The 27,818-nt window shown below is 40.6% G+C and overlaps 1 protein-coding gene across 1 annotated transcript; it reads right to left on the reverse strand.

Moving 5' to 3' along the window:
* Positions 1-27,818, reverse strand: LOC311255642 (dehydrogenase/reductase SDR family member 13-like). Its single transcript, XM_084350276.1, has 5 exons — positions 27,682-27,818; positions 8,058-8,176; positions 7,365-7,488; positions 6,869-7,195; positions 1-1,264 (listed from the first exon to the last, which is right to left on the reverse strand). The coding sequence occupies exons 1-5, from the start codon at positions 27,806-27,808 to the stop codon at positions 1,005-1,007; spliced, it is 957 nt and encodes a 318-aa protein (XP_084206402.1). The 5' UTR covers positions 27,809-27,818; the 3' UTR covers positions 1-1,004.

Genomic DNA, 27,818 nt, shown 5'->3' on the forward strand with positions numbered 1-27,818 from the left:
TTGTTTAAATCAAATAGTGCACAAGAGCTGAAAATATTTATCCTGATGATAAAATGTTTTGAAAAATGAAAAACTTTGACAGAACGCAGTTCATTTCAATGGAATTATGTGAATGAAAATAAGACAATGCCTGCACACTTATTCCTCGCCATAAAAGTTTATCAGAGAAAACATTTTGATCACACTTGGATCTAAATGATTCATAAAGTTTTGGAATCGGTCCAGCAGATGTCTCCGCTAAAAGTGCTCGTTTCTGTCACTGAGGTTTGTTAAGTGCCTAATAACATTACGGAAAAGATTATGCTATGAACACTAGAGAGAGATCTTTTTGTTGAATAAAAAGACCCTTTTTGTTACCAGAAAAACAAGTCTCTTTCAAGGAGAAGTCTTGTTCTGAAATCTCACAAAGTGAGTTGTTACAGTTTGTTGTCTTGCCTAGACTGTCAAAATCAGTTAAAGTGTAACTAAACCCCAGGGGTTTGGCGGAAGTGCCTTGACCCTGACAAAAATGTATTCTGGGTTCAAAAAGGACCTTATTATTTAACAAAAAGTTATATCTCTGTAGGAATTGTTTCTGTAATGTTGTCAGACACGTAGAATAACAACCTCAACCTGTCAGTGACAGAAACAAGCTCTTTTTGTGGACGGAACTTTGACAGTCTGAGTTGCCCCAAAGTATTATGCTGATTGGTAATTTATAACAGTTAATGTTGAAGAACATTCCCAGTTGCAATTCTGTACAAAAAAAATGACAATAACAAGTGCAAATGCAAGACCTCTCCATGTAGATAAACATCAGCACAAGTGTAAGCTTGTGCAGATCACAAAAAATAAAACATTGCACTGCTTAATGCTCCGTCAGTCAAAGGGTCCGCTTCGTCACACATGTACGATACCAAAAGAAACCAACAATAAGGAGTGAAGACTTGAGACCTGTTAATGTCTCTGATAAGGCACAGAGCTTTCATACAATCCTCAGAGCTCCTGAATCAGGATTCAGTCTCTTATGATACACTGGTTAACCTCTCACTCACTTCCCACAGCTTCTTTGCCAGGGCGTCATCTCGCCCTTTGGCTCCCACTTGTTGCAGTGCACAGTTAGAGAAGTAGCGTCCACTGAGAGGCTCGATGCCCTCCTGCAGGGCACAGTACAGGGTGGTCTGGGACCCCCCCTCAGGGCCCAGGAAGAAAAGCTTGGCAAAGGGTATCATGAGGAGCTGTTGCCACGTGCTCATATTACGACACAGTTCTGTGTAGACGACTCCTGGAAAAAGAAACAATATGATGTTTTACTGAAGTGCTCTATAATCATAAAATACTGCCAGATGCTTTTCAGTTGTTCAGATAGTGAGCTGTGAAGTCAAAATGAAAAGAAATGGCAGTTGTTGCTGTTGCAACATTTCCTGTGTCTCACTCACTTTGGCTCACTTGCAAACTACACGCGACACCATTGTTCTAAATTTGTTTTGGTTGGTACCATGTTCACGCTGAAATTCTGTTTTTCAGTGTATTATTGTTGTTCATTAACACATTGCATTACACTGAGATTACATTGCATTACATTACATACAACTAAACAGATCCTTCATTCATCAAATAAAAGAGAAATGTCCCCCACGTCAACCAACAAAGCAAAGTTACAAGACCTAACAACAGTTACGTGGTAGCAGGTAATGTCTTATTATTATATGATGATAAGCAGTTACAGATAATGGATAACCTAACGCAGCCTAACCTGACCTAAATTAAGATTTACTAACCCCACGATTTGTAACCTAACTGGGGCAACCTTCATCTAAACAGCCCTAAACAAGGCTCACCTTCACTAACCTGAGTCAGAATAAATCACAGGCTCCAGACCTTCCATCGGTTCTTTAAGTTTCAGCTATGCAGTCACACTCAGTGACAGGCAGTTAACAAAGATCCAAAATATAGAACCAGAGTCATAAAAGTATTTAGGGGTTAAGCCTAAATGTGACTGTCATGTTTGCGTGGCAGTTGTCTCTTCCCCTTCACCAGTCCAGGACTGAATCAAACATGTAGACTGTCAGTGTTTAGGGGAAGCTCAGCTCAGGAGAGTCACTCACAAAAGTGACGCTCTATGAACAACTAAAAGAGTAGACAGACTTCCTGTCTCGCTCCATCTGCTCTGTGCAGCTGAATTTGGCTGAATTGATGTGCTGTGCTCCAGCATCCGGCAAAAATAGCGGAGCCAGTAGGCAATTGGATGTGATTCAGTTTCTTGAAGACGTTTCACCTCTCATCCAAGAGGCTTCTTCAGTTCTAACAAACTGGAGGGGAGATGCAGGCTTTTAAACCCGGTGTGGGAGTGTCTTTACAGAGTCAATAAGGACATGTGAGCTCTGAGTTTCAGAGTCGTTAGGGCCACTTGTGGGTCGTTGAACTAACAGGCCTTCATGTGGGTTGCTAGGGCTAGATGAGCCCAGGTGTGAATGGTTGTTAAGCGGTCTGGGGAGGGAACTCAGTACTGCATTGTAGTTGGGTGATAAGTGATGTCGTAGGCCACCTCCTCTGTACAAAGATGGTTGTTCCAGTTTGACACAGATGGATTATTTGACTCCTATTTCAAGCCATCTGTCTTCTCTGGACAAAATGTTTACATTGTTGTCCTCAAATGAATGTTTTTTCTCCTTCAGATGTAAATGGACAGCAGAGTTCTGACCTGGTGAGTTGGTGATGTAATGAAATGATTGGACCATGTACAACTGCAAAACAATACAGCAGCCAGTAGCAATCCCTCCCTCCGTGTGGCTGTACAGAGGGACTACCAAGGCACCCATGGAAATGTGACATGGGGGACAGCCGAGAAGAGGCACTTGATCGCAGGTCCAACTGTTCTCTCTCCCTCTTGTTGTCCTGCAGATGACCAGGGCCATGGAAATCTGTCAGTGTACAGCCATGGCCAAAGGTTTTGAGAATGACACAAGTATTGGTTTTCACAAAGTTTGCTGCTTCAGTGTTTTTAGATCTTTTTGTCAGATGTTACTATGGTATACTGAAGTATAATTACAAGCATTTCATAAGTTGACACTGGGACTTGTAATTATAGGCTTTTATTGACAATTACATTAAGTTTATGCAAAGAGTCAATATTTGCAGTGTTGACCCTTCTTTTTTAAGACCTCTGCAATTTGCCCTGGCATGCTGTCAATCAACCTCCGGTCCACATCCTGACTGCAGCCCATTCTTGCATAATCAATGCTTGGAGTTTGTCAGAATTTGTGGGTTTTTGTTTGTCCAGCCGCCTCTTGAGGATTGACCACAAGTTCTCAATGGGATTAAGGTCTGGGGAGTTTCCTGGCCATGGACCCAAAATTTTTATGTTTTGTTCCCCGAGCCACTTAGTTATCACTTTTGCCTTATGGCAAGGTGCTCCATCATGCTGGAAAAGGCATCGTTCGTCACCAAACTGTTCTTAGATGGTTGGGAGAAGTTGCTCTCGGAGGATGTTTTGGTACCATTCTTTATTCATGGCTGTATTCGTAAGCAAAATTGTGAGTGAGAAGCAACCCCACACATGAATGGTCTCAGGATGCTTTACTGTTGGAATGACACAGGACTGATGGTAGCAGTCACCTTTTCTTCTCCGGAAAAGCTTTTTTCCGGATGCCCCAAACAATCGGAAAGGTGATTCATCAGTGAAAAGGACTTTATCCCAGTCCTCAGTAGTCCAATCCCTGTACCTTTTGCAGAATATCAGTCTGTCCCTGATGTTTTTCCTGGAGAGAAGTTGCTTCTTTGCTGCCCTTCTTGACACCAGGCCATCCACCAAAAGTCTTCGCCTCACTGTGCGTGCATACACTCAGACCTGCCTGCTGCCATTCCTGAGCAAGCTCTGCACTGGTGGTGCCCCGATCCCGCAGCTGAATCAACTTTATGAGAAGGTCCTGGCACTTGCTGGACTGTCTTGGGCGCCCTGAAGCCTTCTTCACAACTATTGAACCTCTCTCCTTGAAGTTCTTGATGATCCGATAAATGGTTGATTTAGGTGCAATCTTACTAGCAGCAATATCCTTGCCTGTGAAGCCCTTTTTGTGCAAAGCAATGATGACTGCACGTGTTTCCTTGCAGGTAACCGTGGTTAACAGAGGAAGAACAATGATTTCAAGCACCAACGTCCTTTTAAAGCTTCCAGTCTGTTATTCTCAGTCAGCATGACAGAGTGATCTCCAGCCTTGTCCTTGTCAACACTCTCACCTGTGTTAACGAGAGAATCACTAGCATGATGTCAGCTGGTCCTTTTGTGGCAGGGCTGAAATGCAGTGGAAATGTTTTTTTGAAATTAAGTTTATTTTCATGGCAAAGAGGGACTTTGCAACCAGAGAAGGCAAGTTCTGAAGAACTTGCGGTTGTGAATGCTCCCTGTTGAGAAGCTGAAGCCAAATGCGCATTGCTGGCTGTGAAAACTTTGAATAATGTCAAGAATATATGAAATATGTTGAATATTTTAAGGTTTTTGAAGAGCTGACACCAAATGCGGATTGCTGGCTTTGAAACTTTGAATAATGTCCAGAATATCTAAAAACTGTGAAATAATTTAGGGTTTTTTCGAAAAACTAAGGCCAAACTGAATTGGTGGCTTGAATTTATTTGAAGTCTCGTCTGAAGACAATGAAGCTTCCTAATAGTTGGGTGAGAATGAAGGATTAAAAATAGAATATAAGCTTTGAGCCAAACAGGAGTATGAAGGGATGTTAGTGAGAATGAATCAAATACTCTGAATGGGACTGAAAAGTGAAATAAATGTCAATGTATCAGTGATTGGGAACATTTAAATATTTAGATGGAGATTCCGGCTTGAATGAATGAAAAGATAATAGTTAAATATAGTTACAATGTTAGGAATTGTACTTCGTATATCACTGTGTGTATTAAACTGACTCATTGATGAATCTGTCTCTCTCTGTGTTGGCCCAATTGATCTCGGTTGCCACAGTGACGGTAACCAGGGTGGTCGCGGTAACGGACTGTGAGAGTTGATTTAATAGTGATTTTAGCTGAGTTTCACCTCATATTAACATGCTTCTCCCTCCAAAACAGCAACTGCTATCACTCAAATAATGATATGGTCGAAACTATGAGTCTTGTAAATATTTTGTGAATTTTTTGTGTGTGTGTGGTTAAAAATGTGTCTTGTGGAGCAGTTCAGAAAAGTGGATGTGTTTGCCTGCCTCCAGATATTTTTCCTCTTTCCTCTTTTGCTTTCAGTTAAACACCCACCGAGCCAAAATTTTTTGTCCAATTACTTCCAGAGAACCACTCTAGCGACCAGCATGAGTTTTCATACAAGTTGATGTCCTCATTTTTCTGCTGGAGTGAAATTGTGGAAGCAAGCGTGAGTTGAAGGCAAGGTTTTCCCCATTTTTTTGAGCTCCTCCCCACTCTGTACACATTCCACCCCATACACACCAATGCAAAAATCTGAAAGTGGCTGAAAAGTTACCAATGTTTGAACTGCGACTGTGCAAAAAGTATGAATGCTGTGAGAAAGATGAATACAGGCTTGAATGTAGACAAATTGTGGAATATTTCAGAGTTTGAATGGAGTTTCTATCTGGAAGTGTGAATGATTAGATGAGCTCTGAAAATGCTTGAAAAAGTGTGAAATGTGGGATGTTAGGCATAGAGAACGCAACCAATGAAGCCAACCAATCAGAGGTGGGTAGGGCGGGTCTTATGAGAACGACTGTCTTCTTAAGCAATGTGACTGTGCCCTCTGCTGTTCAAACAGAAATATACAATGACATGGAGAGATAGAAGCATGCATTCATACTGATTTCCCTTGCTAGATCTGTAAGGCAGTTGCCTATTTTGGTCAATAGATGGCGCTGTTATATTATTTATGCCCTCAGGTGTTACGTGATTGTGGCTGTTTGTCCTTTACTGGATGCCGTGTTTTCAGTTATTTGCTCTGCGTGGCCGCCATTTTGGCTCAGTGTGTGTTTATAGTTTGTAAGGTAAGCACTAGATAGTTCTCCACATCATAGTCAAATAAACAGTGTGCTGTTCTGTTTAAATGATGTGTTTATTGAGATGTTTGTTTACCATCTGATGAAGTTTTAGGATTTGTAACCTGGTTTTATACGAGTATGTCGGCCGTGATTATGGCTAGCTTTTTAGTTGTATGTGTGCTAGCTCGGCGGATACTGTCAGCTATTTATCTACCTGCGGGTTTTTTCTTATGCTCTGTGGTTTGAGCTGAAACCTTGTTTTAAGGGGTTTAGTAGCTGTGAAGGTACAGCGCTTTATTTTGAATACTGTACAATTACTTTTATATGACTTATCTTAACTGACTGAGTGTTTGTTTATGGTTTGTAAGGTGGAGCCGCCAGCATCGACACTCAATAAACTGTGCGGTCTCAGCCACGATGTTGACCATCCGTGTGTCCGACTCGTCCCTCACATAGCACCCAACAATACCAACATCAACACAATGCAGAGTATCCGGGTGTAGAGAGGCGCAATCTCACACGGGCTGGGTTACAGATCCATGAACTTACAAGAAAAATAACCATGTGATATGGTGGCAGATAATGTCACAGGCGGTATCACATTTTTTAATCGCTGTATTGTGAAACTTGGTATATTGTTATTGTTACATCCCTACCCACGAGCAGTGTGTTTCTTACCATATAATTTCTGTCAACTTTCTGTCATTTCTTGTTAGTATTAAAATAACAACAGCTGGAAGTGGTTTTATGAGGTGTGGTCAGAGGTGCAACAGACTTGAAACTGTTAAACTCAAGGGCCAAGAGAAAATGAAAATGTTTTCAAGCTAAAAAATACCTACCATAGGACATCCTACATCACAAAAAATTCCTATACAGAATGTGCAGTAAGCACTAACCTGGGTGGAGGCTGTAGCTGGTGACACTGGTACCCTCCAGCCTGTTAGCCAGCTCCCTGGCAAAGAGCACATTACACAACTTGCTGTTGCAGTAGGCTTGGAAGTTGTGCCAGGTAGACTGACCAGATACTAGTTTGTTCCTGGAAGCCAGCAGAGGGAAGACAGTGTTGCCAAAGCGGTGCAGGAGTGCAGCCACAGTGACCACGCGACTAGGACCACACTGCTGAAGGCGCTCCAGGAGTAGGTTGGTGAGCAGGAAGTGACCCAGATGGTTTACCCCAAACGCCATGCCGAAACCATCCTCAGTATGTCCTGGACCCATTACACCTGAAACAGTATACTTCCTTTTTACAAAACTGTAGTGATGATATCAAAAGTAGCCCCTTTTTCCTTAAACTGTACTTTTCATTTTACTTTGGTTATTATTTTGTCTAAAAAGTATGTATAAATAATGTACCATGGAATGGGATTTGCCATCGTGTTTTAACACCCTCACCTGCATTGTTGATGAGAATGTCCAGTCTGGGCTCAGACTTCAGGAAGTTTTCAGCGAAGCTGCGCACAGACTTGAAACTTGCCAGATCCAACTGCATAAACATCACCTGATTGTTCCCACTCTCCTGAAGGACATAAATGTTGTTTTAGTCTGGCTGTAATACACAGACAAACAGAACAAGCAGAACTGATCAATACTGATGGAAAAATGTATTTCTTTATTTGAAAATACACATTTTTTCTGCAGTCTGGATGGTCATGAAAGTGTGGACAATATGTAGCCCTCTAAGGGCTCAGGTCATTTTACTGTTACTGTGATCAGAGTGATAAGAAATAAACACCTTCATGTCCTGATAATCACATCAACTTACCTCCACACTATTACAAAAGTACAGAGGCTATGTAAAAGTCTAATTGTGGGTAAACAATAGAGCTGCAGTGCCTCTTTGATTAATCGATCAAAGGAAAATTATTTTCCAACAATTTTGGTTATCAATTAATCACTTTAATTAATTCATTAATTAATTTCATAATTAATAAGTGAGGGTAAAGTCCAAATGTTTGAGTATTTCTTGACAATATGCTTTATAGTCAAATTCTAAGATTTAGAATGGAATTTTCAGTGCTCGTCATGAATTACAGCACAATGGACCATGTCTCCTTTGCAGCAGCCTCTTGCGATTATTGTACTCACTCTGCGAATGTCAAAAGCAGCAGCCTCAGCTTTCTCCTTGTTGCGGCAGGCCAGGATCACCCTGGCTCCTCTCTTTGCCAGATCCAGAGCCGTCGCCTTGCCAATGCCAGTGTTGCTTCCTGTGCAGGACAATGATTCACACTTATCAAACTCCAGAAAAGACCGACAATGAGGAGCTGTAATGACATCAATGACACCTAACTGCCATTCAAGGTACTGTCAATTTAATGTAGCTGAAAAATACCCGAAGTTGTAAAACAAAAGATTGGAACCATAGTTTAAACAAATCAATACTCTGTTCATCTGACATTTGGTGAAAGAGATTACACAAGCAGCATGTCATTTTAAAACAAAGTCAGTTTTTAAAAGCACATGGTGGAAGAGGATAACAGTGTATGAAGATAAATGAAAAGTTAAGAACTACGTATGCTTATTCAGAACAGGCATGGGCCCTATAGTAGAGCTAGTATTAGTCAGTAGTAGACTCCATTTATTTTATAACATCACTTTATGGTTACATAATGTACAAAGAAACAATTCCCTTATAAATTAGGGCAGTATATTACAGTTTTTCTCAATAGCTGGAACACAATTACTGAAAAAACTCACCATTTCCTTTAATCTTCACACACAACTTTAAAAATACATACACAACAGTACAAACATATAACTTGTGTTTCAACAGCATGAGATTTTCACAGTATGATACCCACAAGTTTCTCGGTTTCACGTTAAACAGTATTAAACAATTGTTATAAATATTATTATCAGTTACAATGACCCTTGACGGAATGGAAACAGAAAGGTTTTTTTGGTTGAGCACACACATCATTTTTAAAATATATACAATATATCATATCCTGGCAGATATGAAACCTGCTGAAAACCTGAAATGTGATTTTAATATTTCAAGTTTACATATTTATATATATCTATATGCGTGTGTGTATATATGTATATATGTACGTATATATATATATATATATTTGACATATATATTTGACACACACAAGCTGTCAAAAACACAGGTAACATAACTGTTTGTTACACACTAGAGGGATTCATTCAAAATACTGCTCCCAGAAAGTTTAGAATAGCTTTTCAGAGAAATAATTTATTACTTTGAGAAACTGTCCCAAAACAAATGCGCGGACCTATGGCCCTTTAATCTATCTATCCCAAGCTTCTGCATGGTGTGTGAACAATTTCAACTCTTACTGTTTCCACCTTGGGAATCGCATGTTAATTTGGTTCAAGATTTGATTACTTTTGATTACTACTTTGATGCCCTTTTCACACAGAATCACCGCAGCAGAGGTTCGCCAATTTCTGCCGTTGGTTGTTCACACAGAACCAGGCAGCTCCGGCGTAAAGAAGAACCAGTATGTAATTCACACAGAAAGCCAGCGCTGCGACTCCAAAAGAGGCGTGACGGTACACGTCATGATGATGACGTGTGTTTTTTTCAATGTGTTTCCCCCGGTGTCCACCTGTTAATCTAAACCCGCTGACTGTTTATAATCATATGGATGCTGTTATAATGTGTTGTGATTGAGATCCTGACCCACCAAACATCCTGGAAAGTGACAAAGTTATTAATAACTATAAGTTTTTCGCTCTAAATTACATAATTACATAATCGCCATCAGTAAACAGGACGCTGTCTGACTCTGTCACTCGCGGGGAGGGATGCTGTTTTCTGGGGGAAAGTTCACTGAAGTCTTGGTCTGGTGGGCTGACTGTCGCGACAAACACTTGGTCAGTTACAGTTTTTTGCCGGGGACAGACGCTGTTTTTCGGCCAGAAATGTGACAAAGAGTCGGTCGGACAGACAGGATGACAGTCACTTCTCCATGTGTAATTGCGGTATTTTTTTCCTCATATAAGTTGCCAAAGACACTACCAGTTACTACGTTACTGTTGTTTATCCATTCACACTCATTCGGTTCGCCTACTACTCTGACACTACCTCCGGAGGCACAGCGAAATTCCGCATCACATGCCGCATCACTTTCACATAGAGGAGGATGTGGAGAATTGGCGCAGGGTCCCCGCACTCAAAGGGCAGCGTCAATGGGGTTAGTGATATTGAATGCTTGAGGGGGGGCGTTCTTTCAGTTTGGCTGTGTTAATGCATATTGCATATATTTTGCCACTTTTTTTTCCTTTTAAATTTCAACCTCAGCTCTTGTCATATGTCTATAGTACACTGTGTATATTATAAATGAATAAACTTACTAAAACCACTGTCATTTCTGCATAAAATCATGCATCCCATGCTGTCAGGCGTTCATCCTGAGGTCCTGGATTAATTTCTGAATGTTCCACCAGATGGCACCATTTACCTGTATTTTGGGGGAGGCGCTGCCTTCTAATAAAACTTACAAAGTCAATGCTTGCAGCTTAAATGTTCTGGTTCTGCTGATACGGATGTGGGAGAGTGATTAGTGTAAAAAAAATAAATAAATAAAATGAGCTCTTCTGTGTTTTAATGTGTGTTTTTGTGTATATATGTCCAGTTACAACAGTATCCTGAAATGGAAATTATACTGAACAACAGTTTCAAGTCCTTGTTATCCCTTTCTTCCTCTCTGTCCCTGTGTTACGACCCTATAGGTTGTATTAAAATTTCTATTGATGAATGTCCTCTAATTTTCTCTGATCTCTTACCTGAATGTGTGATTGGCACCAGGTGTGATTCGCTGAGTGAATGAGTGTGAGTGTAGGTTGCCTGAGGGAGCTGATGGGTTCCAGCCTCCAAGCCAGAAGTTTTAGGGTTAGGGTTAGGGTTAACCCTTTAATTTCTCCAGTGTCACTGATTTTCAGTGTCAACTTTCTGTCACCGTTTTGGCTGGAGAGGAGGGGTTTGAGGGGAAGGGAAAGTAGAGTGTGATTTGCATACCTGCATCCTAATGAGGCCAACTCCTTTAACTGAGTTTTGCAGTTACAGAGCTAACACAGTTCTGATATGGGCACACACCTAGCAAACAGCTCCTGCCATTTCACCTGAAACTTCCAAACCACAGGCATGTTAAGTCTGTTTCTCTCTGCTGTTGTTCTTTCAAAAAGAGCTGAGCTTGATTAATGTTCATTTTTAATTGACGTTATGCTGGTCTGGCAGTCCTGCTGGAACAAGTTCTGATGTTAGCTAATGTCAGCTAATATAGCCAATGTCAGGGTCTATGTGATAAATGAAGGCAGAAAGAAACACTTAATATACACACACTAATGATACATTTTTGTTCAGTTTCCTCAAGATAGGAGTCATTTGTTTCCAATGCCATAGTTCACCGTCACTGTTCTGGCTCCATACTCACACCCACTCACATAAATCTGCATGTGAATACACGCACACGCCTAACTCAATAGAATATAATAAATTAAACATACGGATATATGCAGTAAATTTCTGCAAACTCATATATGCAGTAAATGTCTGCAAGAGTACGAGTTACAGTATGCCGAGCACTGATGTGTGTGCATGTGGATGTATGCATGAGTGAGTGTTTTCTGGCTTCGTAGGAGTGTATCTGTGGACATTGCATGACCTTATTAGCAAAGAGCAATTAGTTCTTCTCATGGCATTTTTGTATTTAATCACTCTGTTTCATTGATATATGGAGGTAACAGGAGCTTGACTTTGGTGTAGAGTTGAAAGCACCTCTATATTTTACCCTGATCATATGCACTTGTATAGGCGTTCAAACTCACCCCATACATTCCTTGAGGTAATAAAAACATGGCTCATCTTGCAGAGCTGCAAAGATGCCATTGCGGGGAAAAACAAAATAAATGCTGGCTTTGTTTTTGAGACCATGCATGAGTTTATGCAGCTGCTGTAAGCAGTCAAAAGTAGAAATGCATGCAGCTTGCAGACATGTCAGCCATTCCAAAATGGCGAGATTTTCTGTGCAGGAAGCTTTGGATGTAATCATGAAGTCTGACAGTGACCAAGAGGAGCATGATGAATCCTCAACAGAAGAGGAGGATACAAAGAGGTGGTGAGAAGTACCAGCTGGAGGAGTCAGCTTCCTCTTCATCTTCTGATGAATCCTCTGCATTGCGACATATTTTAGCCACCTAAAAGAAGGCACACCTGAAAAAATACGCTGAGAGTCCGACGCAAACAGTTGATCTGCTGTGTAATACAGTGCGTGGCAGGCCTAGCTGCACCTGTGCGTAGGAATACAACGTACGATTGAGGGAATGTAGTACCAAAGGACAGGGCTGACACAAGATCGGAAATCAAAGTTGAAGTGCACTGCAGCAGTGCAGCCACGTTGCTGTGGAAAATGGTATAGCAGCAATTGGTGGCACCCTCGAAGCCGTACAATGTCATTTGTAATCGGCTGGTGGTAATACCATATACCTCAGAAGAAATTTGTGGAAGGTCTAACAGTACGAAAAACTGGATACTGCCCAACCCTAGTCAGTGTTTACCATTAATTAATAAGACTGGTGGCCACCGTAATCTAATTTGCTGCACCATGGTCTCATATTGATCAATAATAATAGTGCTAAGATCTCCAATGTTTCACACCATTGCTTCAGCAAAACATCTTTCACTCCTAGTCAGTGGACACCCCTGCCTACTGCTGTATACGCATACGTGCTCTCTTCCACACATGCAGACGCACACACACACACACACACACACACACACACGCTCCGGTCCAAGGCACTGCAAAACTGAAAACTTCCACGTCAAGTAACATAAAAGTGGCGACATGCATATAAATCAAACAGGTCACAAAATTAAAAAAGGAGTTGGAACTGCTCCACACAAGAAAGCCATCTTATCCCCTGCTTTGCTTCCATCCTGATGATCTGCAATTCCTCCCTCCCTCTGGTTGTACAGCGGGACTCTACTAGGGCAGCCAGGGGGGTGTGACTGCCGAGACACGCATTCAGCCGTAGGCCCCACTGATCTCCCTCTCTCTTGTTGTCCAGGTGTGACTTACTGGACACTGGGTTTGGCGCACTAACCCTATTGTTTAGAGGCTTCCCAGATAGCAGTGGACTCCGGGGCAGATCCGCCCTCAGGTCGGCACATCCGCTCTACTGGTAGCGCACCATCAAAGAGGGTACTGAGTGGGTCACCAGGCGGACCCGCACATCGTACGTGCCCTTTTTTGTTTTCTTTTGTTCTGTTTTCAAATAGTTCACCGTTGTGACTTGCGGTTTTCAGGGAGAGCTGGAAAGGAGCCGATGACTAGCGGCACAACAGGAACACAGTAAGTAACCTATGTAATATATGCTTTATTAGTACTACAGTTGAGAACAGCCAGTAAAATTATAATGTTATTGGTCAAACGTAGTTCTCTGTTCGTTTTGTCGTTTCTAATTAAGAAGTGTGTGATTATGGCTAGCTAACCTTCGCAGCAAGTTAGCTTAATGTTACCATTAATGTTAGCTCTAAAAGATAACAAGCCCACATTTGTACTGGATTTATTTCTGTCTCGGAGGATGGCTTTCAGATTAGCTAGTTAACTGCCCTGCTAAGTTTAATTCAGTCACAAGCATATAGCACATAACGTTATGTACTTTTTACCCCTTTACTGTAACCACTGCAGGCGAAGTTAATGCTGACATTGGCAACGTTACTCAAACGGGCTGTTGAAGCTAGGTTATAATACGCGTTTGGGCCCTGTTTTTAGCCAATATGTTCACATTTTGGCAAACTGAGGGCGTTAAAAGTCTGCTTAATTTGCCATTAACAGCTCAGTTTTGCTATGTAGCCATTGATGTACAGAGAAGTATCTGTGGAATACTTTGACACTGAAGAAAACTTAAACACGATGATTCATAGTCAAGTTCTGAAGCGTTATCTCTCTGATTTTAAAGTGGATTAATGGACACAAATATGTGATTTACCTCAGAGATGTCATCCATCTCTCAGAGTTTAATCACACTGAAAGATGCACTGCGTTTCATGTGTCTGTACTGTATGAAGGCTGAATTATGACTGAGAGATTAGCTACAAGGACTTAAAAAACTCAAATTCAACTTTTAACTACAGCTCTGTATAACCAAATTGCATTTGACTTTAATATATAGTGACATTTACAAAGACAGCAGGAGTAGTTGATATTTAATGCAGTAGTAAAATTATGTGTTAACAAAAATGTAATGACACACAGTGATATGAATTAGTGAGTGAACTTAACATTTTGTGCTGTTTGTGCTTACAGTGAGCCAGAACTGAATATGTATGTGCAACTGTATAGCATTTATTTAAAAAAGAAAAATGCGTAGTGATGATACCCTTGCAAGTGTTGCAGGTCTTTAATTATTCTTGCTCAACTGTCGCAAATCGCTAATTTTGCACACTGTAGACTTATCAAAAATGTCTGTGTTTTAGTCTTTTTGCATTGCACAAGAGGGAAAATATCCTTGATCATTATTTTTAAAAGTGGGTAAATCTGTTTCGAATTCATCTTACAATTTATACTTTACAGTTTTATTTTCAAGGAAACAACAGTGTTTATAAGTTTTTGAAGGTTGAACAAATATAAGTTCCCAGGATGAATTGATGTCACTGAATCAAGAATTGAACTGAATCAAAATGAGTTGAAATAAATCTGTTCAGGTTTTTGTGAATCATAATCAAATCGACTCTTGAGATCAATGCCAATAATCAGCCTATTCCATGATGTGTTTTATTGGTTTATATCACCTCTGCAAATGCTATGTAAAATCTATTATCTCTACTTACAAGCAATTAAGAAATGTCTAATTGTTACCTCATGGGAAATATTTTTTTGTGGAACACCAACTGCTTCTCCTTTTTATTTATTTAGGCCTACAACAGTTTTTCTGGCCTGGAAACCAATCAAAGTTCTGCTGCTCGGATTTGTCCATCAGGTATGTCCAGCACAACTCACCAGGCTACAAGACACAGATCAAAGTGTAAAAACAAGGCAGTGCTGATAAAACATAAAATAAGATTTATTTTCTTGGGAGTTTTTTTTTCTTCTCACATCTCAATCAGGAGCTGTGGTCAGAGACTTACTAATTGATCTCGGGCTGCAATAAACGATAATATTTATTGTCAGTTATTTCTCAATGAATTCATTAGTCGTTTGGTCTATGAAATGTCAGAATAAATGGTGAAAGATGTGTCTCCAGAAAGCCCAAGATGACGTCCTCAAATGTCTTGTTTTGTCCACAACCCACAACCCAAGATATTCAGGTTACTGTCATAGTCGAGAACAGACACCAGAAAATACTCACATTTAACAAGCTGAAATCAGAAAAATTTGGTGATTATTTCAGTAGTTTACAATTAATCGATTGATTAATCATTGCAGCTCTAAATTGATCACTCACCAACTTACTCAGGGAAGGTGATGTGATGGACAGTTAGATGTCACCTTGATAATATTAAAACGAGGGATGAATAATATGGATTTTTTTCAGGCATGCCGATCATTAACTTCCTTTCAAGGCAATATCGATAATATAAACAATTACCTCAAATCTTTGTATTTTTAAATGAAGTTCATGACCTTTAGTTTATGCAAGAAAGGCACAAAAGCAGTGAGCAAAGATGGATGATTTCATATTCCATAGCTCTAATAAGATTTGTAGTGTTAAAACTATTAAGACTTTTCCCGTTCTCTCTGAAGTATTGTAGAGCATGTTTTGCAAATTAAAATCATGTTGTCTTCCTTTGAAACACAGTTTGACGCCATGAGTGTGACAACAGCAGCATTCTTCCTCTCCTCCTTTTGTGAAAAATGCTGCACCGATGAAGTCAATGAAAGCATTTTAGCTTTGTATTATTGCCTCTATTGATTGGCTGTAATTTCACAGATACCGATAACTAGCAGAAAATAAAAAGTTGCCAATATCAGACCAAATTATATCATGCATCCCTACTTAAAGCTATGGCAAAATATTATCATAAGTGAAAATGTTGATAATGTCATATTTTCTTGTCGTTTTTATATTTGTTTTTGTTTTTTAAAACATCACAAATCATGGCCACTTTTCCACACCTTACTAATTGCAGTCTGTCTTATGTGTTTCTGAAATATTTCTTACAGATAAAATGAATAGAAAGACTTTGCCTGTCTCCAGTTCCACGATACGAGGGCACGTTTAGACGTTGACAAACGACTTCAAGAAATTAGGGATGACTGCACAAATTTTACTGACTTTCAAATGACAATGGAGAGGGACCTTGGAGATTTCAGAGGAGATGTTTTTGAGGAACCAAATTGCACAGACAGTCCAACTTGTTCAGACTTTGCAACTAGTGTAGTCTTTAGTGAGGAGGAAGGTTATGTCGAAGTAGATGAGGTGGACATAACTGAGGGCTCTGTAGCTGTTGGCTGTGATGAGCAGATTCAGTCATCTGACTCAGAAAGTTCTGATGATGAAGTCTATAAGACATTTTCACTTTCTGACAGCATTTCCAACTGGGCAATACACTTTGGCATTTCTTTGGTTGCTTTGACAGCACTTTTGGGCATACTTCAAATTTGCCATCCTGATCTTCCAAAGGATGCTAGGACCCTCCTTAAGACTAAGACCAACCACACTATTCTGGAAAAGGCTGGAGGACAGTATCACTACTTTGGTATTCTGCCATCTCTTAGAAATACACTGTCCAAGTACACCCAGACACTGGAGGACAGTTTCACGTTAAAGTTGCAAATAAACATTGATGGACTTCCTCTGTTTAAGAGTTCTAGTCTGCAACTCTGGCCGATCCTAGGTCTTCTACTGAGTGTTCCCATGAAAGAACCAGTAGTGATAGGTTTGTTCTGTGGACCAAAGACACCTAGCTCAGCAAAAGAGTTCATTGAAGATTTTGTTACAGAGTTACAACAGCTTGAGAAAGTTTTTGATTTTGAGGGTAAGAATTTGAAGCTCAAACTGGACACACCAGCCAGGTGTTTTGTTAAAAACACAAAGAACCACAATGGCTACCATGGTTGTGACAAATGTGCACAGCCTGGAAAATACATTAACAGACGCATGACATATCCATGTACAGACTATGCCCTAAGGACAGACGAATCATTCGAAAACAAGGTTGATGAGAGTCATCATCATGAGGGGCCACATCCATTTAATGGCAGCAATGTTGGCATGGTTTCACAGTTCCCTCTGGACCATATGCATTTGATTTGTTTAGGTGTTGTTAGACGATTGCTACACATCTGGCTCAGGGGTCCTCAAAATTTTCGAGTACCTGCAAACATAGCAGAGAGAATGTCGGCAAAATTGTTAGACATGCGTTCCTTTGTTCCTCTGGAATTTGCCTGAAAGCCCAGATCACTCAGGGAAGTAGATTGGTGGAAGGCCACTGAGTTCAGACAGTTTCTTTTATATATAGGACCTGTAATGCTAGGTACCTTTCTGGTAGGGCTGGGTATCACCAGGTACCTTGCAATACGATACTATCACGATATTTTGCCCACGATAACGATCATATCACGATACAGCGATTCTGCGATAATCGATATATTGCAAGAAATTTCATCCATGATACATCACGATATCTGTGTCAATGAAGAAATTCAGAATATATTGACTGCACTGAATCCATTTCACAGGAATTACAAAACATTGTCAATCAATTTCACATGAATGACAGCCAAGTAAAACAAAGTGTATACTGCATAGTGGCTCTTCTTAACACACACTGACCGCAACTTGTCCAATGTCCTTGTGTTATGTATAAGTCTTTAAGGGAAGAATATTTTCTGTCCGTGCAAATTAACAGAAAATTATAAAAAACAAAATGAATGCAGAAAATACACATTTCAGTGCTAGTATTAGCAACTAAACATGGACACATATCAGTGCTGCTTAACAAGCAGAATCAAATTGTTTCATGAAAACTGGCAAATTTCACTGCATATGAAAAATAAACATTTCAGTCAGTGCATTATCATAAACAACTGGGTGGTCTATGAAAACCTAACTTGTACTTACCACCATGTGTAAAGTTTAATTTAAACCTGCACTGCAGACTGCACATACATTTCAATGCTAATACCAGCACTGGCTTGAGGGCTTCCACAACCTGTTCGGCATTTGAGATGTTGGTCTCATTCAGGGTGCAGATGTCAGTGGTACTCTTTCTTACCTTAATGAAAGAACACAGGACAGAATGGAACTTTCATCAAAAACATGAATTTAATGAACATTTTGAATTTTCATAATTATATTATTACACATTATATCCAATTTATATTTTTTTGTTATTTGTAACCTATCAAAATTCAAATTGCCTATGCTTTAATGCAAGAACAGAGCAGCATAGAACTATAAAGAAATAATGAGATAATATTGAAATTATGAGCATATTTCAAGCTAGATCATTTATTCACAATCACAACATTATTAAAATGTAATCTAATCTATATGATGTACAAACAAAACAGATACACACATATATTAAAATACACAAACGTTACGTTATCAGCAACAATATAACGTTAGATTAGAATACATAACCTACCTCAGGAGATAAGAGGGCAGCACAGATCGCAGGCTGCTGCTCCAGAAACCTAGCCAGCATCTCATATGCGCTGTTCCACCACACAGCAACATCTGTGATGAGCTTGTGATGGGGCAGTCCAAGCATCCTTTGGTTTCTCTTCAGTGCATCGGTGGCTGAGGTGCTTCTGTGGAAGAACGTGGAAATCCTCCGGACCCTCGCAATGAGTCGAGCGGCAGCTGTCACTTTCAGGGCATGCTGTGAAGCGAGGTTAAGTGCATGTGCAAAACACCGAATGTGTTGGTATCCAGTCAGCTCAACAGCAACAGTCATATTAGATGCGCTGTCGGTGACAACCGCTGGGTCTTTCCCAGTAAGCTTCCACTCCACCGTAGCCTTCCGCATGACTTCTGCCATGTTAGCACCGTTGTGGGACTCAGACATCACCCGAGTCTGGAGAACGTAGGACTGCAGTTCCCACTCGTGAATAAAATGAGCAGTGGTTGTCACAAAGGACTCTGTGGCCCTGGAAGTCCACGCATCGCACGTAAGTGCAACTCTCTCAGCAGATTGAAGTGCATTTTCCACTTTTGCTTTCGTCTCTGCATACAACGCAGGGATAGCTTTTTCAGTGAAGTATTTTCGACAGTGTATGTCATATCTTGGTTCCAGTGTATGTAGCATTCGGCGGAAACCTTTATTTTCGACTACACTATATGGTCTAAGATCTTTACAAATAAAGCAAGCAATGGACTTGGTAATACTCGCAGCCCTGGGGGATGCAGAAGGATCATACGGTGTTGATTGTAGGCTGGCTTACAGAAATGTTGGCATTAGCATCGCTAACCGTCGTCTCCTCCACAGCAAGCTCAGGATGATAACGGACAAGGTGGCTATGCATGTTCGTTGTGTTGCCCGTGTACTTGACCTTCGCGCGACAGTTCTTGCCGATTGCGAACTCTTTATCAAGTGTTCCATTGTCAGTATAGTAAAAGCCGAAGTGGGCCCAGACTTTAGATTTGAAATTCGACGGTGCATCTTTCACGTGTTTCTCTCTGCTGTTTGCTAAACCATTTTCTTCTTCTTCTTCTTCTTCTTCTTCTTCTTCTTCTTCTTCTTCTCTACCGCAGCACCCACTGTTATTCATGCTATGCGCCATCATGTGGAGGCTTGAAGTAGTGATTCTGTAAATCAAAATTGTAGCAGGTTGTTGTGAGAGAATCTGTTTAGAACGGCTGTATGTTTATTGTTTAAATATTGATATTTGGCGCCAGTGTATCGCTAACGTACCGCAAGACGAAATATCGTGATATGTCATAGTATCGATATTTTGGTACACCCCTACTTTCTGGACAGAAATATGTACAGCAATTTCATACTGCTCTCCTCTGGTATTGCTATTTTAATAAGTCCTGGACTATCCTGCCACACAGGGTATGCTCACACCTTACTTAGATCTTTTGTTCGTCATTTTGGTGAAATATATAGCAAAGATCAAATTGTTTATAATGTACATGGTTTGGTCCATCTGGCAGATGAAGTACAACGACATGGTTGCCTTGACTCAATTTCTGCATTTCCCTATGAAAGTCAGCTGGCCAATCTCAAAAAGCTAGTCAGAATACCAGACTTTCCTCTTGCCCAAATTATCCCCAAGACAGTCTGGCCTGCAGACCTCTGGCTGCAGACCTCCACTGTCAGGACCCTTCGTTGCTGACCTGTGGGGACCGGAAGTTGTTTCGAAGCTTTTCAAAATAAAAGCGAATATACCGGAAGCACGTATTTTTCGTTCCCCATGTGAATACACTTTATTTCTTGGGGCTTTATTTTATATATATAATGTAGGTTAATATAATTTAAAAGCGAGTATACCAGAAGTAACCTATATCTTTTCTAGTTTCCTATGTGAACATACTTTATTTCTTGGGGCTTTATAATGTAAATATGATTTATGTGTTCAATTAAAAATATTTAAAAAAATTGTATGTTTCATGTTCAACTGGAGGGCTAGGGTTAGCAAGAAAATATCAAGATAAAAACCAAACAAAATATTATATATATATAAATATATATAAAAATTAAATACAAAACGGTATGGCCACTTCTAGGGTTATTCTACAGATAATCAATGCAAACTAGATGTACAGCTATTGTTAAAACATTATTACTCAAAACATGCATTATTGTACTCCAGTGTTTTAATTTAATTGGCAAAAAGGACGGCTGACAAATTCGTTTTGAAACAATACTGTAAATACAACTTAATGTGTGATGGCATAACGTGCTGTCAGACCACATGGATTTGCCAATGGAGGATGTGAGGTTTGATTTTAAATTAACTTAGCTTTGTGTATTCAAAGTGAATTACTGAATACCTACTTACATGACCCAGATAACCAATAACCTCTGTTACAGGAGAAAACAGTAGACACAAAACAAACTTTCAAATGTCTTTTTATTTTCCAATAAAATTGTCAATTGGGACTGCGATGGAGATCAACCCCGAGATGCTGAACAAGATGTTGAGCAAGCTTGGCGTGGGTGAGAGCAGGCGTTTCGTGGATGTGCTGGGGCTGGAGGGTGATCAACTCTCCGCCGTCCCGAGCCATGCTGTGACTGACACTATCTTGTAGATAGTGTTGTTGCAATGAGGGCATTTATCCTTTTTCAGGGATAATCTTGAACCTCTATTCCCTGTGGCAGCAGGTAAAACCAAGGAGGACACTGCAGCTGTATCTTGCTCAGAAGCAGTCAAATCTTGAGAGGTGGAGACTGTGGCTTGCAGGAGCGTGGATAGAGGTGCGGCAGTTGTGCTTTGTTGCTCTGCTGAAGCTAAGCTGTAAGAGGAGAGATCCAGTAAAGATAAAACCGAGGAGGACACTGCAGCTGTATCTTTGTGGGTGGGAGGAGAGGTCTGTTCTGGAGAGGCGGCAGTCATGGCACCCTGGCAAGCCTCCAAGTGTCTGGTCATGTCTGGCCTTCTCAATATAGTTTTACTGCACACAGGGCAATGATAGTGTCCCTGATCTCTGCAGTTCAACCCACATCTGCAGATAATTTTATCTAGAATAAAATCATGCAAAAAAAACCCATCTTAGTTAGGGACCAATGACAAATAAGTACACACTATAAATACTGTTTATACTCTCTTTCTGGGCGCAAGTGCATGCGCACACACACACACACACACACACACACACACTATATCAGCAACATTCAACTTTTCACTTAACTTTTCATTTTCTGCTATTGATTTTAGCTCACATAACTCACATAAATTTTGACTTGCAGAGCAGAGATTCTAAACTAAACTAAATCAGAAACATCATTTCAGAACAGTAAGACACACAGACAAGTGAGGTGTTAGGTGTTCTTCACTGCTACTTACATTCCCTTAATTTTCCTTTTCCCCTTTTACCAGCCAAACCACAACCTGCCAGAAGTTAGTAGCATTGGCTCATACTTTATGAGTACAAACACACATACATTACTTACCTTTAAATAAAATGCCACCTTTCCTGTGTGCCTCCAAGTGGCTCTGCAGCTTGAAGAATTTGGTTGGTTTGAATTTTAGGCACAGAGGGCAGTGAAACTGGTTGCAGCATGACGTGCAGCGTTCAACTTGGGGCATAGTGCCGGGAGTTAAGATTGAAATATGCATCTGTAAGAGACAGATAATGTCGTAATAAGTCAAACAAAATTATTTGATATGACTCAGTTTTCTTGGTCTTTGAGCGATAGTGCTTAAGTGAGCACTATCGCATGCACAAGACGACTTCAACAACAAGTACAGTGGAAACTGCTTTAATGTTAAATTGATCATGGATACTGATCAACCGTTTATATGGATCAAAATGCCTGGGACGGAATAATTTCTATACAAATGCTGTTTGCATACAACAGTGAAAGCCTTCTGATGTCATGCTAATCCCATAGATATATCTAAATAATATATCCCTAGAGTGCCTTTAGAGGCTAATCCTAAAGTTAACCTAGTTAGTGCTAGCCACCGTTAGCCTAACTACGATAACAGCACTAAAAACTACCCAAAAGTCCAAAACCCGATTCTTTCAAATTAATATAACTTGACAGGGCTATACTGTTTCTGTTTCTTCGTATGACGAAAAGTTGTCACTTGACTTTTACTCACCTCGTAGTCTCCACACTTCACAAATACGTGCTTCCAGTATTCTCACTTTTATATTGAAAAGCTTCGAATCAACTTCCGGTCCCCACAGTGGAGGTGGCCTCACAGTGCAGGTCTGCAACGAAGGGTCCTGACAGTGGAGGTCTGCAGCCAGACCCCTCGGCAATTATCCATCGGCTGTCAGAGAAGATGTTCACTGATGCTCCATTAAATGTTACCTCTTTTAAAAAGCAGCACTTTGTTGGGCCAATTGTAGGTGGACTGTCAGTGAAAGCACAGGATGGTGAAATGGCCTGTGACAAGTGGGGTTTCAACCAGGGATAATGTTTTTGTCATTGGATATGATATTTGTCGCATACATAACATTGTAGAGTGCAGTGATGGAGTGTATGTAGTTTACAAAGAATTCTCACAGAAGTCTTTGTTATTCACTTACCCATTCAATTCTGACTTCCTAAATATTTACAAAATTTCACAAACATCAGACATACTCAAGTCTGTTAAAGTTACAGAGCTTGTTCAAAAATGCGCTGTTCTGCCTGAAAGGGATAGTTTTGTGGCCATACCCCTATTTCATACATTTTAGGGATGTCTAATGCGTTTTGGTGAGAAATAACAGCATATCCACATGACTGTCATTTGTCTTGTAGTTGTTAGTATTTCTACTTGGAATAATAACCCCGCAACTTTTGATCGGCTTGGCTGCGGCTGTGTTCGTTTGGAGCCAGACATTGCTTCACTGATGTCTCAGAAAAAGCAGCACAGTTCTTCAGTTCACAGAGACAATGATGAGTGATTTAGCTATGCTGTTTTGTAAGACTGTCATCTAATTAGGCTGTAGTTTCTAATATACTGTTGAAGTCGGCTAATTGTTTTTGGGGGTGTTGGGAAGTTAAGTGGTCCTTGAATAGGTCCTTAGTCTGAAAAAGTTTGAGAAACACTGATTTTAGTCGTGGCAGCAAACAGCAGCAACAATTGAATTTTAAATAAGGAATAATGTTGATTTAATGCCTCATTGGATGAAAATGTCTTAAGCAAGAGAGGCTAAAGCTGTTTTAAAAAAATGTGTTACTGTTAAGTGACATGAAGCTCGCTTGTGATTACAGATGCCGTGCGAAAGAGCCATGTGTCCCGTTCTGCCACTGATGATGACATCCTCAAACATGCTATACGCTGACATGCTATAACTTGCAGCAAATAGGGGGAGCTCAAGAAAGTGTGCCACTCTCCGCAACCCTACCCTACTACTCTCCTGTAATGTCAGGAGAGTGGTTGGTTGTTCTGGTTGTTCTGAATATCCTAAAACAGGTTTTTCACGTTAAATACCTTCTAACGTGCCATTCTTATTGTTCTAATGAATTATATAAACAGTTCCATGTATTTTTTTAAAATGTGTATTTAAAGTTATAATGCCAAATAAATAAAACAGTTAATGATTCTATTTAGGGTCGCATTTCATTTTTCCAGTAATACAAGTTCAATGTATTTGCATTTTGCAATGACCTCTCTTGAGTAAGGGATAGTTCCCCAGCTGACTGTTGTGTAGTTTTATCTGACATGAGCCTCACTGATAACTGATGGCTCTCTTACAACTGTAGAAGAGTTGTATTATGTTGTATAAAATAAAAACCCAACTTAAACAGCTTCACAGTAAAAGATGTTGTCTATTCTGTGATGTTAGTTATTTATGTTGCTAGTTTCTGACAGGTGAGCCATTTTGAACAAGGGATCTGGAATGGGTCTAGAACAAATAAGCCACTTATTTCAAATCGGATCTGGGTCGGATAAACCATGTAATTAACAGATCCAAATCGAATCCGGGTCGGGTAAGCTACTTAATGCACGGATCCAAGTCAGATCCGGGTCGGATAAGCTGCTTCATATGCAGATCCAAATCGGATCTGGGCCGGATGAGCTGCTTTGTGAGCGGATACAGGTAGGGTCTGGGCCAGAGTCGGTCTGGATCCGTGATCTTTATCTGTTCTGGGTCCGGCCCATTGTGCAAGTGGACTCCAATCCGGATCCACTTTGTGGATCTGTTCCGGACCATGAGAAACCTCCGGAGCGGAGTTAGTTTGCTATCTGGGTTTGTTAGTGCGTGGAGGCTGCATGTTTCAAATCAATTGATCGTTCAATACGGATAATCTGCAAAATGCCAGATATCAGAGCCAATAATCAACCAGGTGATAATTGGTCAACCCTTATTCCGTCCCAACCCTTCTCGACACCATTTGGGAACCACTGGTCTAAAATAGGGGTGTTCCAACAAGGGTACCTCACGATTCGATTTCGATTTCGATTATGGGAGTTTCAATTCGATTATTGGCCACGACTCTTCGATTATTGCAATTTTTAATGCTTTTTTCCATACAAGATTGATTTTGTCTTCATCTGTGGCTATATTTGTAAATAAATAGCCTAATAATTAACTCAGTTCCTCTAAAACTACACTCATAAAGTAAATAACAAGGTTTTCTGAACATTTGACTTTTTTTCAAAGACAAAATATTTTATTTTATGACTATGTAAACATTTGCACTTTGACCTACTTAACTTTGACCAGGGAAAGCTCCACTTGCAGGAGAGCCCACTCTATTGGCGTAAAACACTGAAAACAGTCAAGCCCTGGATTTAATAAGGCGTAAACATGTGACGTGACGTGGCGTGAAGCACAAAGTTGGGCAGTGATCAGTGACAACAAAGTTGTCTTCAAAATAAGAGCTTTACATTGCACCCCATTGGATTTTAGAACTGGGTTCTTAGCGGGGGGCTTTTAATTTGAAAGTAGCGACCGTTCGTAGCTTGCCGCTACACAACAGCTGACAGTCAGCAGCTACTAGCTGTTTGGTTGTGTCCGCTAGCTGTCAGCTACAGAGACCGAGGAGACGGTAGCATCTCCCGGATCTCAGCGGCTTTCCAGTTGCTCATCTTGACATCCGCGGATGAAGTGATGAACTGACTGCTGTGATCAGCTGTTTCCTGGTTTTAAAACTCCCGGCTGCGGGTCGCACAACAGTGCACGTTATCGACACCTCCGCCCATTTCCCGCGGTTGCCGGCACATTGACGCCACGGATTTAGATAGCAATGGGGGCGGCAGTAAGTGTACCCTCAGAGGCGTCAAATTGGCGGACCAAAACAGACCGCCAATTTGCCGCCTTCTGTCTAAATGCGCGGACCTAGCAAAGCATCGACGTTAATTAATCGATGCCGAATCGTCACGTGACGCATCGCCACATCGATGAATTGCACCCACCTCTAGTCTAAGAGCCATTTTACTGCGGCCCCTGTTCACAGCAATACATTGCTAAGCTTCCATGCAGGTATCCCTGCTGTTTCTCCAAACTGGACGCTAACTAGGGGTGGGCAATATGGGCAAAAAATAATATCTCGATATTTTTGGGGATTTTGGCGATAACGATTATCAGTTGATATCCTTTAAAATGTGATTGCTAAACTGTTGCAAGGAGGATGCTAGCGAGAGGTCATGTGATCACATCATGTGATCACGTAGGCCCACTAGTCATGTGACTGAGGCCCCGTCCACACGGACGAAAACAATCTATTTTTCCTCCGTCTTCCTTGGCATCGTTTCAAGAATATTTGCATCCAGACCGATCCACTGAAAACAACTGAAAACGCTGTAGTTCATATTCCAGGCCTATAGGTGGCGCTTGAAATTCACCAAAAACGGAGAAGAAGAGACGGAGCATGCGCAAAAAGCTTGCGCGCTATAAACAAGCAGACAGTAGATGGAGAAACCGAACACAACAAGAAGAAGACGAAAATGGCTAGTGCAAGGAAACCAGATTCGTTTGTGTGGACCCATAATGAGGTCGAACTGCTGCTGCGACTCACACTCGACTACAAGGCTAGTAAGTTGCAAGAAACACGAACACAAGCATGTAGTCCGCCATTGTTGTTGTTGTTGCTGTTATGAGACGTCGCGGGGTTCAGAGGTCGAAGGCAAGAGGTCGAGGGGTGGGGCGAATCCTGCCATGCTGTAGAGAGCATTGCTGCACCGTGTATTAAGTGGATGTGAGGAGTTTCCGCGTGCATTTCAATATTTTTGGCGAAGTAATTTAAATACTTGATAATGGAAATTTGCACATCATCAAAACAACAATGACGATATTATTGCAAACGATATATATCGCCCACCCCTAACGCTAACCAATCGCAATCTTCTAGAAGTATTTCCCTGACTATGGATAAATATGTAACAGGACTTCAAAAACCCGAACCATCCCTTTAAAAATGTCCCATGGAACCCTCAAATCATGCTTGACAGAATTAAGACTGAGAGTAGTACACAATAGAAACAAGAAATGACACCAGCGACTTGATTTATGTCCCATCACAAGCGAACATGTGTGTTTTCCCACCTTTTCTGTAATCTGAAATGTGTTTTTGGAAATGTTTTTATTTTGTGAAATGTTGTGTTTTCTCAAATGTTGTGACCCTTGGGGCCACTGTGCCAAGAAAAGAAAAGTGTATCAAAAAATATATAAAAATAAACTATATAGAATAGATTTTGATAGGTTTAATCTGGCCACTAAAATACATACCAAGTCATTAAACATAAGCTGGGTCCAAAACAAAAATATATGAAGAAACTAAGAGTTCATATTCTTGAGTCTAAGGAGGGATAGAAATGTTGATAGAATACTGTACTTTACTGTACTTTAAGTAGCCTACTTTATGCCTACTACTTCAAGAGAGAACTTGTATCTATGTTATATTTAAGAGATTTGCTTAACCATTAGCAACTTTTCTTTGAGACACCACTTAGTGAACTATACCTTCAACTTTAAACCCAGCTGTGTTTATGCTGCTTGGTCTGACTGTACATGTATTTAATATTTTGTAGGTGCACCACTTTGGTGCAAGCTGGGTCGATGGTGGTTCATTACATCTCTCACAAGAACCAACATTTGGGAAGTGTTCCAGAAAACAGTCACCATGAACAAACAGTAAATGAAGCTTACATTTTAGCAGCGGCTGACAGTTGAAGCTCCTTACCCGTAACAATGACCGTCTTTCCCTTCAGCTTCACTGAATTTGACCACCTCGATCCTCTGAGCACACCATAGTACACTATCACATAGAAGGAGACTGCTCCTGCTACGAGGGAAAGCAACGCCGACATCTCTGCACTG

Source organism: Pagrus pagrus, assembly GCF_965226575.1.
Source record: "Pagrus pagrus genome assembly, chromosome: 4".
Taxonomy (NCBI): Eukaryota; Metazoa; Chordata; class Actinopteri; order Spariformes; family Sparidae; genus Pagrus; species Pagrus pagrus.

Excerpts from the sequence above, each read along its gene's own strand:
- LOC311255642 (XM_084350276.1), bottom strand. The coding sequence starts at position 27,808 with ATGTCGGCGTTGCTTTCCCTCGTAGCAGGAGCAGTCTCCTTCTATGTG. Across the intron at positions 7,196-7,364 it reads CATTCTCATCAACAATGCAG|GTGTAATGGGTCCAGGACAT; the intron begins GTGAGGGTGTTA and ends ATACTGTTTCAG. Across the intron at positions 1,265-6,868 it reads CAGCTACAGCCTCCACCCAG|GAGTCGTCTACACAGAACTG; the intron begins GTTAGTGCTTAC and ends TTCTTTTTCCAG.